Source organism: Anolis sagrei, chromosome 2 (genome assembly GCF_037176765.1).
Source record: "Anolis sagrei isolate rAnoSag1 chromosome 2, rAnoSag1.mat, whole genome shotgun sequence".
NCBI lineage: Eukaryota > Metazoa > Chordata > Lepidosauria > Squamata > Dactyloidae > Anolis > Anolis sagrei.
Window position 1 is genome coordinate 9,674,606 of NC_090022.1, and position 12,653 is coordinate 9,687,258.

At 44.9% G+C, this 12,653-nt stretch overlaps 1 protein-coding gene across 1 annotated transcript in view; it reads right to left on the reverse strand.

The window, feature by feature from the left end:
* The window catches only part of LOC132765774 (zinc finger protein 850-like), a 1,095,673-nt gene that overhangs the window by 95,286 nt on the left and 987,734 nt on the right, over window positions 1–12,653 (reverse strand). The window contains exons 3-6 of the mRNA XM_067463680.1: window positions 7,727–8,131; window positions 7,269–7,395; window positions 6,311–6,381; window positions 5,946–6,072 (exon numbers count right to left, since the gene is read on the reverse strand). Of these exons, the coding sequence (XP_067319781.1) occupies window positions 5,946–6,072; window positions 6,311–6,381; window positions 7,269–7,395; window positions 7,727–8,131 (730 nt within the window). The remainder of the gene's footprint in view (window positions 1–5,945; window positions 6,073–6,310; window positions 6,382–7,268; window positions 7,396–7,726; window positions 8,132–12,653) is intronic.

The window sequence follows — 12,653 nt, forward strand, 5'->3', positions numbered from 1 at the left end:
AGCGTTCCACTGGAAGGAGGGGGAAAGAGCATCTCTCAGGAAACGTAGATAGATAGCCAGATATCTTCTCTCCCTGTCAAACCCTTGCTCCCCAATCCCACTGAACCTTAACGGGAATTAATCAGTGGGTATGCGTGAGGGTTTTTTCTTTTTCTTTCTTTTCTTAAATATTTTTTTTACTGGAAGCAAAATATTTCCCACACTCCTGGCATTGGTATTTGACACAATCTATCTATATATATATAAAAATGCCCTGTGCATAATGAGTACCTTAAAAACAAAAGAACCAATGAACGAAATCACACCAAATTTGGCAACAAAATGTCTCACAACACAAGGAGTGACCATTACTCAAAAAAATTGAGTCAAATGCCCCGGAGTGTGGTGGAGGCTCCTTCATTGGAAGCTTTGAAACAGGCTGGATGGCCATCTGTCAGGGGTGCTTTGAATGCAATATTCCTGCTTCTTGGCAGAATGGGGTTGGACTGGATGGCCCAGGAGGTCTCTTCCAACTCTTTGATTCTATAATTCTGTGCAGTTCAATTAAAAGCTATTATTTTCTTCATGTATAAGATGCAGGGCCTTAAATTTTGCAAAATAGATCAAATTTTATATGGCAGGAGTCTATCGTATACCATGCAGCTGTGGACAAGTCTACATAGGGACCACCAAACGCAGCGCCCAGACACGCATCAAGGAACATGAAAGGCACTGCAGACTACTCCAACCAGAGAAGTCAGCCATAGCAGAGCACCTGATGAACCAGCCTGGACACAGCATATGATTTGAGAACACAGAAATGCTGGACCACACCAACAACCACCATGTTAGACTACACAGAGAAGCCATTGAAATCCAGAAGCATGTGGACAATTTCAACAGAAAGGAAGAGACAATGAAAATGAACAAAATCTGGCTACCAGTATTAAAAAACTCTAAAATTACAACAGCAAAACAACAGAGAGGAAACAAGCAGGCACAGATTAACACCTCCCAGCAAGAGATTTTCCCAGGATCAGCCAGGCCTTCAAATGCTAATGAAGGTGGTCAGTTGAAACATTCACACCTAGCTGCAGCAGGGAAGAGCTCTTTGTCCCACCCTGGTCATTCCACAGATATATAAACCCATTGTCCTAGTTCCATCAGACCTCACTACCTCTGAGGATGCTTGCCATAGATGCAGGCGAAACGTCAAGAGAAATGCCTCTAGAACATGGCTCTATAGCCCGAAAAAAACCACAAGAACCTAGATCAAATTATTAGTCTATAACAAAATCAAAGATATATAACATGGTTAATTCGAAAATAACAACAAGACTCGTGGTTTTTAAATTTAATGTGTGCCAGGAGCATGGAAACAGACAGTAAATGCTAGACAGAGATATGATTTGTACATCAAGGGAAATAACCGTGCAAGCATCTTTTCCTTTGTCTTGGCCTCAACCCAAGCACTGTCTTCAATTCTGGAATCCCAGATGAAAGACAACACTCACAAACTGGAAATTTGCAACCAAGGTGGCAAAGGAGCTGGAAACTAAGCCCAGAGGAACAACCGATGGAATTACAGTGTTCCCTCGCTACTTCACGGTTCACGTTTACTAGATTCGCTGTTTCGCGGAATTTAAAAAATATTAATTTAAAATACATATATATCATGGTATTTTCACTGTTTTGTGTGTTTTTGTGACTGCTGCTCTCCGAGGTGCTTTCCTTCCTCAGTCCTCCCTGCCTCCCTCCCTCCAGCCTTGAAGGGCCTTTCCTTCCTTCCTTCCTTCCTTCCTTCCTTCCTTCCTTCCTTCCTTCCTTCCTTCTTTCCCTTCACTTTATTTTAAGTTTATAAAGACTTAATAGTGTATACCTACTAAAATAAGGTATAAATATTAAAATAAATAGAGTGTCCCTACTTCGCGGTTTTCCACTTATTGCGGGAGGTCCTGGAACGTAACCCCGCGATAAGTGAGGGAACACTGTACACGGTTTTTTGTTTTGTTTTGTTTTTTGAAAAATAAGTGACATTTCATTTACTGCTTTCTGCTGCTCCAGAGAAGAGGGCCTCAACTTAGGAATTCAAAGGACAAGAAAGTGGACTCTACCAAATCTAACACAGAACTTCTCAATCAGTCCTGTTTGAAATCAGATGTTTACCCATGAAGGCTGAACAGATGAAAGCCAGTCCAGTCCCATAGTGATACTGGTGTCCAGAGAAGCAGAAGAGTTCTCCAAAACAGTCCTAGGTCAAACAAGGCAAACAAAAAACTGAAAAAGAGTTCAAAACCAAGAAGAGGGTTGTCTAAGAGTCAGTCAAGCCAAGTGCTACTTGAAGCCAATGTGTTCACTGGGAAATGCTGAATAAATAGTCATTCAATACAGCACCAGAATGTCCACAACATGCAATTTCTCTGTTACAATTCACTTTATTACATTTGTACCAGTTCTTTGGATGGTTTTTCTCCTCTATGAATTCTCTGGTGACTCACAAGGGTTGAACTCTGAGTAAAACATTTCCCACACTCCTGGCATTGGTATGGCTTCTCTCCTGTGTGGCTGCTCTGGTGTCTCAGAAGTGATGACTTCCAAGGATACCATTTCTCACACTTCTGGCACTGGTATGGCTTCTCTCCTGTGTGAACTCTTTTGTGCCTCATCAAGTTTGAGCTGCGAGCAAAGCATTTCCCACACTCCTGGCATTGATATGGCTTCTCTCCTGTATGGAGTCTTTCGTGACTCACCAAGTCTGAACTGGAAGCAAAATATTTACCACACTCCTGGCATTGGTATGGCTTCTCTCCTGTGTGGACGCTCTGGTGTCTCACCAAGTGTGAACTGCGAGCAAAACGTTCTCCACACTCCTGGCATTGGTATGGCTTCTCTCCTGTGTGAAGTCTTTTGTGGGTCATCAAGTCTGAACTGTAAGCAAAACATTTTCCACACTCCCGACATTGGTATGGTTTTTCTCCTGTGTGGACTCTTATGTGCGTCAACAATTGTGAACTATCAGCAAAACATTTCCCACACTCCTGGCATCGGAATGGCTTCTCCCCTGTGTGGATGCTCTGGTGTCTCAGAAGTGATGACTTGGAAGAATACCATTTCTCACACTCCTCGCATTTATATATTGTCTCTCTTGTGTGGAGTCTTCTGTGGCTCACCAAGTTTGAACTGTCAGCAAAACTTTTCCCACATTCCTGGCATTGGTATGGTTTCTCTCCTGTGTGGAGTCTTTTGTGGCTCACCAAGGCTGAACTGCGAGGAAAACATTTCCCACACTCCTGGCATTGGTATGGCTTCTCTCCTGTGTGGAGTTTTTTGTGGCTCACCAAGGCAGAAATGTCAGGAAAACATTTCAGACAATCCTGGCATTGGTATGGCTTCTCTCCTGTGTGGACTCTTTTGTGCCTCACCAAGGCAGAACTGTGAGCAAAACATTTCCCACATTCCTGGCATTGGAATGGCTTCTCTCCTGTGTGGATTCTTTTGTGGCTCACCAAGGCTGAACTGTAAGCAAAACATTTCCCACACTCCTGGCATTGGTATGGTTTTTCTCCTGTGTGGAGTCTTTTGTGTCTTACCAAGAGTGAACTGCAAGCAAAACATTCTTCACACTCCTGGCACTGGTATGGCTTCTCTCCTGTGTGGAATCTTTCATGGCTCACCAAGGCCGAACTGGAAGCAAAACATTTCCTACACTCCTGGCATTGGTATGGCTTCTCTCCTGTGTGGAGTCTTTTGTGCCTCACTAATGTTGAACTGTGAGCAAAATATTTCCCGCACTCCTGGCATTGGTATGGCTTCTTTCCTGCATGGAGTCTTTGGTGGCTCACCAAGGCTGAACTGTCAGGAAAACATGTCCCACACTCCTGGCATTCATATAGTTTCTCTCCTATGTTAAATATCTCATGTTTCACCAGGTGTGAACTCTGTATAAAAGATTCGCCACACTCCTGGCTTATGAAATCCTCGGTTCCTTCAAAGATTTCTTCTTGGCTCAGACGTGGCAATTTGGAATCAACAACACATTTTGCTGATATGTTCTCTTTAAAATGCCTTTTCCCAGCATGGAGTGCCTTGTGAAGCACAAGTGCCATATTTTGGGCAAAACACTGCCCACATACATTGCATTTGTAGGGCCTTTCTATGGCAGAACCTCCTTCTTCACTGTGGGTTTGCTGGTGTATAGAAAGGTCTCCATTGTGCCCAAAATGCTTATTGCATTCGGTGTATACATTGTTCTTCTTCCAGTCATCTGCTATGAAGAAGAAGGACAGAAGCAATCATTCCTCAGCATGAGTAATAAAGAGTCTAAGATATAAACACTGTCCACTCCCCACCCATTGTGCAGTAAGGATAGACAGTTTGACTGCCTGGAGCCTCTAAGGGAGAGCTGAGTAACATATGTTGCAGAGTATACCTGGTTTTCATCCCAGCATGTTTTTTTTTATTCTGACTCCTTCTCCCTTTTCCCTTCACATTCAAATCCTTCCCTTTTTCTCTAGCTAAACCTTTCCCTTGCTACCACCCATTTCACAATCATTCCCTTCTTTTTCTTTCTCTCCTCTAACCTCCAGTTCTCTCTCCCCATGTGACTGTAAACACAAAACCCCGAGATCCAATCATTCACAAGCACAGAACATAGAACACATTATGTTGCAGGTCACCATCTTACGAATGGCTGAGGCTAGGGACAGTTTGTGTGCTGGGAGAGGCAGCATACAAAGAGAGCCTGGCCTTCGGGCATGCAGAGGCTAGACTGCCTGGCTGGGAGGAAAAACAAGGCGGAATATCACCCAATAAAAAGATGTATAGTTCTGTCTGAAAATCTAAAGCCAGAGGAATATGAGCCCAATAAAAAGACATATAGCAGTGTCTGTGTATGTGAAGCCTGGGGAAGTTTGTTCTTTTTGATGCCCTACTTGCCAGCCAATCAATCTGGGCGATGGCTCTTAATAGATTTCCAAGGAGCCCAAGTTACTGGGAAGAAGCCTGTCAGCAGACATCAAGAGCATGTCAGATTTTGCAAAACCACTCTTTCCCATCATTTTCCAGACTCCTTTTGGCTTCAGGCAGGCAGTGGCTTTCCAAGCCGTCCAAGGGCACACAGGATGCAAAACCAGATGAAGGCAGGAGAGGTTTGCTGGGATACGTTTTGAAAATCTGTTTCCCATCCCCTCTCCTGCCTCTCTCTCTCACACACACTCACAGAGATACAGAGAGAGAGAGTGTGTGTGACTGACCTGGAGTGATCACTCTTGAGAGGTTTTCCAGGGGGCCCTGGTGCTGCAAGGAAGTGTGGTACACTTGGACTTGTCTCCAGTTATGAAAGTATTTCTACTGGAGTCCAAAATGGTGCTAAGATTGCTGTTGCTCAGGCACCAAGTCCATATTACTCTTATGACATATATTTCTAATGTAAGACATGCCTTGAGATCTCTTGGTGATTGGGATGATTTAGGATTCGTGCCCGTTCTACAGGGATCTCCGTGCCAGGCTCTGATAGACCTTACCTCTGATAGACAAGCACCCAGGCCATTCAGGATAATTTTATACCTCCCTGCTACTTGCAGATACTAATTCAGCTACAACCTACAATGTCGCAAAGTTCTGTGCAGCAGCATACAAAATCCGCCAGGGAATGACTAGTTCCAAAAGTCAACTGTGTGTCCAGTAATCTTCTTCCCTGAATCTACAATTTGGTGATGGATCTGGGCATTGTATGTTTTTACACTGTTTCCCCTTCTGCTCCCTCACCCATATTGTGTTTTTAGTAGTTATATTTATATTTTTAATGTACCAAACATACCAGGTTTGTATGGAAATGTGACACTATTTCCTGTGCTGGTCAATGACCGAAATAAATGTTTTGATTTAGGATACTGCTCTCACCAGGGAGCTGCTGACTGGGATCCTGCATTTTGAAATAGAAATCCCCATCAACGAGAGTGTCTTACCAAGAGAGTCCACCATCCCATGAATCTCCTCCATGATCTGCACGTGCAAGGCTTTCTCATCAGGATTCAGGAGAGCCCACTCCTCTGGGGAGAAATGGACAGCCACCTCCTCAAATGCAATTGGGCCCTGGTGGGAAAAGAACCGGACACAGTGTTATTCCAGGAGAGGTCTCACCAAAGCAGAAAGAAGCTCACTGTGATTTCCCTTAATGTAGACACTACATTCCTTTCAATGCAGACCAAAATCCCATAGGTTTCTAAGCTGTGCATCACATTGTTGGCTCTTGTTCAACTTGCGATCTACTAACACTCCAACATGACTTTCACATGAACTGTTGTCAAGCCAGGTGTCATCCATCCCATACCTGATTCAGGTCCACTCCATCATAAAGCAGAAGAAATGACTGAGGATTCGTCAACAACATCATTCCAGCCCCTGGGAGAGAGAGCAAGGTGAGGAAAGCTGATCACATAAACATGTCTCAGAGTGACAGTCCTAAAAAGAAAGCTAGGAGGAAATGACCCTATGAACACAGGAGCATTCTCCAGCCCAGGAATAGGTTACATTTTGGAGATTAGGACTTTTTATCTCAACCAGTGCTGTGACTAGGTTGGATTAAACTAGTCATGGGCTTGGTATTTCAATTGACTAAAGTTATTATTTGTTATCTGTTTGTCTTCCAGCTCAGTTTCAGGGCTCATATTAGCTTTGGATCCCACCTGGGAAGATATTGAAGAGCTGATTTTTCAGTCCCATCCAACAATATGCAAATGTAGAAGTATTGCCAGAAAGAAAACCTTGCACATCACATGAAATTACAGTTTTTGCAACCTGAATGCCTACCTATATACACATCTTATTAAATGAATTATTATTATTATTATTATTATTATTATTATTATTATTATTATTATTTGTTATACGAGTAGATTTTGTACATTTATTCCATACACATCATTCATCTATGATGTTTCCTCAGCCTCTTCCTATTTCTCACTCTTCCTCCCTTCTATCTTATCCACTCATTTATCTAACATATCGTCTGTTCACTCTTTTCTTTCCTCTCCACCACAAACCCAAACTACAATCTCCATTATAACTTTAACTTGATTCATGAGCTCAGCTTTTCCTATCTCTGTACAATATTGACACTGGCTTCACCACTTTTGATCCATTCAATACATATACACTCGTCTCAAGGCCAAATGATCCTGCATGCCCACCTTCTCAAGCTCAAACTGATTGTGGGTGTGCTATAATCCCCTGAAGGGGAATTTTCACTGGCATAAAACACCAAAACTCCCAGAAGGGTTCCTTCTTACCCTCCAAGGCTGCAGTTTCATCTCCTTCTTGCTTGAGCTCCTTCTGCTGGAGGCTCTGGGTGGTGCCTGATGGAGGTTTCTCAGATTCAGGGACATCAGGCTTAGTTTCAATACAGTTATTTTGGGCCTGAAAGAACACAGAGAAATTCATAAGTAGTGTGGAGAAAGACTGGAAAAGATTTTTTCTTCCAAATGTGTAGAAACTGCATTCTGAGATAGGCCATATTCTACCTCCCATGATTTTCAGTGTGATATCTGGGGTCAATAAATCTGAACTGAGATGCAACTGAGCTTACAGTGGATATGGAGGTGAAAGCAGGAGGGGCAGAGCAGGGGGGGAAAGAGGCTGAGGGAGCAGAGTCTGGCTTCTCCCTCACATTGGTCCCATCTTGGAAGAAAGGCAGGATGTAAGTTTAATGTATCCCAAGGTGAGGGAAGTCAAGAGGAAATACCCTCACCTGTTCTTCCTGCTTCTCGTCCTCTGCCCGACTGAGGAGGAAGCCTTCCGCCAGGGCCACCGCCTGGGAAGAGGTCTCTGCCCCACACTCTCGGACCCAGCTCCCCATCTCTGGGGGCAGGATGCTCAGGAACTGCTCCAGGATCACCAGGTCCAGCATCTCCACCTTGGTGTGTTGCTCTGGCATCAGCCACTGGCGGCAGAGATCGTGGAGGCGGCTGCAAACATCTCCAGGTCCCTCACCCTCTCGGAAGGAGGAATGCCTGAAGCACTGGCGCTGTATGTGCGTATTCAGGAACATCTGTGTAGTTCTTTCCCAGAATTCCCCACTGGAGGCCCTGCTTGCTTCAGGTTCAAGTGAGTTGGGTCTCTTCAAGGATTGGCTTATCCCCCATTTGGATCCAATCTTGGAAGAAAAGCAGGATTTTGGATTAATAGACAACACCGATTTATCGAAAACAAGTCATGCCGGACTAATCTGATCCCTTTTTGCAATGGAGTTACAAGCTGGAGAGATGCAGTGGATGTAGCGTATCTGGATTTCAGGAAGGCCTTCAACAAGGTCCCCTTCCTGGCAAATGTGAGTTAGGCAAACTAGTCAAATGTGAGTTAGGCAAAAGTACGGTTAGATGGATCTGTAATTGGTTAAGCGAATAAATGCAGAGGGTGATTTTCCCTAATGCTTCCTCTTCATCCTGTAAAGAAGTGACGAGTGGAGTGCCATCAGCAGGGTCCCGTCCTGGGCACGGTCCTGTTCAATATCAACATTTAATCTGAACAGATGAGAGAGATGATTGGCCAAAACTAACATAATGAAGTCCAACAGGAACAAATGCAAGATACTCCACTTAGGCAGGAAAAAAATGAAATGCAAAGATACAGAATGGGGGATGATGCCTGGCTTGACAGCAGGATGCGTGAAAAAGATCTTGGAGTCCTCATAGGGAGGAAGGTGAACATGAGCCAACAGTTTCATGTGATGGCAAAAAAAGCCAATGGGATTTTGGCCTGCATCGATAGGTGTTTACATCCAAGGAAGTCATGCTACCCCTCTATTCTGGCTTGGTCAGACCACACCTGGAATCACACTATGTTCAATTCTGGGTGCCACAATTGAAGGGAGATGTTGACAAGCTGGAATGTGTCCAGACGAGGGTGACTAAAATGATCAAGGGTCTGGAGAACAACCCCTATGAGGAGTGGCTGAAAGACCTAGGTATATTTAGCCTGAAGAGGAGAAGGCTGAGAGGAGATATGATGAGGGTCATGGATAAATATGTGGAAAGATGTTACAAGGAAGAGGGAGCAGGCTTATTTTCTGCTGCCCTGGAGACTAGGACACGGCTTCAAACTACAGGAAACGTGATCCCACCTGAACATTAGGATATACTTCCTAACTGTGTGAGAGAACTCTCTCTCTGCCCCATAGCATGGTGGAGGCTCCTTCTATGGAGGCTTTTAGGCAGAGGCTGGATGGCCATCTGTCGGGGATGTTTTGAAGGTGATTTGAAAGCAGGGGGTTGGACTCGATTCTATAATCTGACCATCAGTTGTAAGGTGAGTGAAGCCAAGAGGCAATGCTCTCACCTGTCCTTCCCGCTTCCCGTCCTCTGCCCGACTCAGGAGGAAGCCTTCCGCCAGGGCCACCGCCTGGGAAGAGGTCTCTGCCCCACACTCTCGGACCCAGCTCCCCATCTCTGGGGGCAGGATGCTCAGGAACTGCTCCAGGATCACCAGGTCCAGCATCTCCGCCTTGGTGTGTTGCTCTGGCTTCAGCCACTGGCGGCAGAGAGAGTGGAGGCGGCTGCAAACCTCTCTGGGTCCCTCGCCCTCTCGGAAGGAGGAATGCCTGAAGCGCTGGAACTGTATTTGCTCATCCAGGAATATCTGCTTAGTTCTTTCCCAGGATTCCCCACTGTTCCCGGGGGCTATGCCTACTTGAGTTCCAGGCGAGTTGGGTCTCTCCATATTGCAACAACTGTTTGATGAAGAAGCAAATTGGATCCAAGATGCTCTTCCTCCCTCCTCTCTTTAAGGAAAAGAAATCCCTCAACAGGCTCGACTCCAAAATTCTCAGGTAACAATCACATTTCCTCTGTGAAAGAAAGGCAGAATTAGACAACAGGCTTCACTCCAAGATCTTTCCAATCATTACGTGACGGTGTCTGGTTTTTAAGCCACAGCCCATTCAATGTGCCTCTTTGCACATGTACGTATCTACACTGATCCCTCTGTATTTCACCGATTCAACCCACTGCAGCTTGAAAACATTACGTCCCTCCCTGCAAGAGAAAGTGTGGCATTTTCCCTTTGTTATTTCAGGGATTCTCTTTTACCACAAATATTACAGTAACAACTACAGGCAGGCAATTCTTAAGTTGAATTTGTTTTTAAGTCAGAACTGATATGCAGGATATATTTTCACTCATTGGACCAAATTTGGCACAAATACCCACAAATTCGAATACTGGTATGGTTGGGGGAGGGATTGATTTTGTCATTTGGGAGTTGTAGTTGTTGGGATTTATAGTTCACCTACAATCAAAGAGCATTCTGAACTCCACCAACGATGGAACTGAACCAAACTTGGCACACAGACCAAGAGAAAATACTGGAAGGGTTTGGTGGGCATTGACCTTGAGTTTGGGAGCTGTAGTTCACCTACATCCAGAGAGCACTGTGGACTCAAATAATGATGGATCTGGACCAAACTTGGCGCAAATACTCAATATGTCCAAATGTGAACTCTGATGGAATTTGGGGAAAATAGACATTTGGCATTTGGGAGTTGTAGTTGCTGGGATTTATCGTCCAGCTACAATCAAAGAGCACTCTGAACCCCACCAACGATAGAATTGGGCCAAACTTTTCAGACAGAACCCCCATGACAAACAAAAAATACCTCTGGTCAGACCTCAAAACCTCTGAGTATGCCTGCCATAGATGCAGGCAAAACATCAGGAGAGAATGCTTCTAGAACATGTCCATATAGCCCGAAAAACCTACAACAACCCAGAATATACTGTGTTTTCTGGTGGTCTTTGGCGACCCCTCTGACACCCCCTTGCAACCCCTCCAGGGGGTTGAAAAACGCTGCACTAAAAGGTAAGTTTGAAGTCAAGTCTGGCTCTGGAGAACGGGGTGCTCATCTCCATTTCTAAGTCGAAGAGCCAGCATTGTCCGTAGACACCTCCAAGTTCATGTGGCCGGCATGACTGCATGGAGCAGTACCTATTGATCTACTCACATTTGCATGTTTGCGAACTGCTAGGTTAGCAGGAGCTAATGGCTTCAAACTACAAGAAAGGAGATTCCATCTGAACAAGAGGAAGAACTTCCTGACTGTGAGAGCCATTCAGCAGTGGAACTCTCTGCCCTGGAGTGTGGTGGAGGCTCCTTCTTTGGAAGCTTTGAAACAGAGGCTGGATGGGGTGCTTTGAATGCAATATTCCTGCTTCTTGGCAGAATAGGGTTGGACTGGATGGCCCATAAGGTCCCTTCCAACTCTATGATTCTAGGAGTTGGGGCTAATAGCTGGAGCTCACCCTGCTCCCCAGGGTGAGCACCTGCTGTTAGGCCCAGCTTCTATACACTAAACACTGGGGTTTTAAATATTAAAATTTTATTGATTGCTTTTCTAAGTATACAAGGTAAAAGAAACACAAACTCCCACGACCAACAGAAAATACTGGAAGGGTTTGGTGGGCACTGACCTTGAGTTTGGGAGTTGTAGTTCACCTACATCCAGAGAGGACTGTGGACTCAAACAATGATGGATCTGGACCAAACTTGGCATGAATATTCAATATGCCCAAATATGAACACAGATGGAGATTGGGGAAAATAGACATTTGACATTTGGGAGTTGTAGTTGCTGGGATTTATAGTTCACCTACAATCAAAAAGCACTCTGAACTCCATCAATGATGGAACTGAACCAAACGTAGCACACAGGACTCCCATGACTAGCACAAAATATTGGAAGGGTTTGGTGGGAATTGACCTTGAGTTTGGGAGTTGTAGTTCACCTACATCCAGAGAGGACTGTGGACTCAAACAATCATAGAATCATAGAATCAAAGAGTTGGAAGAGACCTCATGGGCCATCCAGTCCAACCTATTCTGCCAAGAAGCAGGAATATTGCATTCAAAGCACCCCTGACAGATGGCCATCCAGCCTCTGCTTAAAAGCTTCCAAAGAAGGAGCCTCCACCACACTCCGGGGCAGAGAGTTCCACTGCTGAACGGCTCTCACAGTCAGGAAGTTCTTCCTCGTGTTCAGATGGAATCTCCTCTCTTGTAGTTTGAAGCCATTGTTCCATTGCGTCCTAGTCTCCAAGAAAGCTCCTTCCTCCCCGTGGCTTCCTCTCACATATTTATACATGGCTGTCATATCTCCTCAATCAATCAATGATGGATCTGGACCAAACTTGGCACGACTACACCATATGCCAAAATATGAACACAGATGGAGATTGGGGAAAATAGACATTTGACATTTGGGAGTTGTGGTTGCTGGGATTTATAGTTCACCTACAACCAAAGAGCATCTGAACTCCACCAAAGATGGAATTGAACCAAACGTAGCACACAGGACTCCCATGACCAACAGAAAACACTAGAATGGTTTGGTGGGCATTGACCTTGAGTTTGGGAGTTGTAGTTCACCTACATCCAGAGAGCATCATGGACTCAAACAATCATAGAATCATAGAATCAAAGAGTTGGAAGAGACCTCATGGGCCATCATCCAGTCCAACCCCATTCTGCCAAGAAGCAGGAATATTGCATTCAAAGCACCCCTGACAGATGGCCATCCAGTTTAACCCACTGCGCCACCAAGGGCTGCTAACTGCAGGGTCAGGCCTATGGAGAAGGACTGGGATGAGACTCACCAACCAGGGAGGAGAGGAAGGCACCCAAGAGGG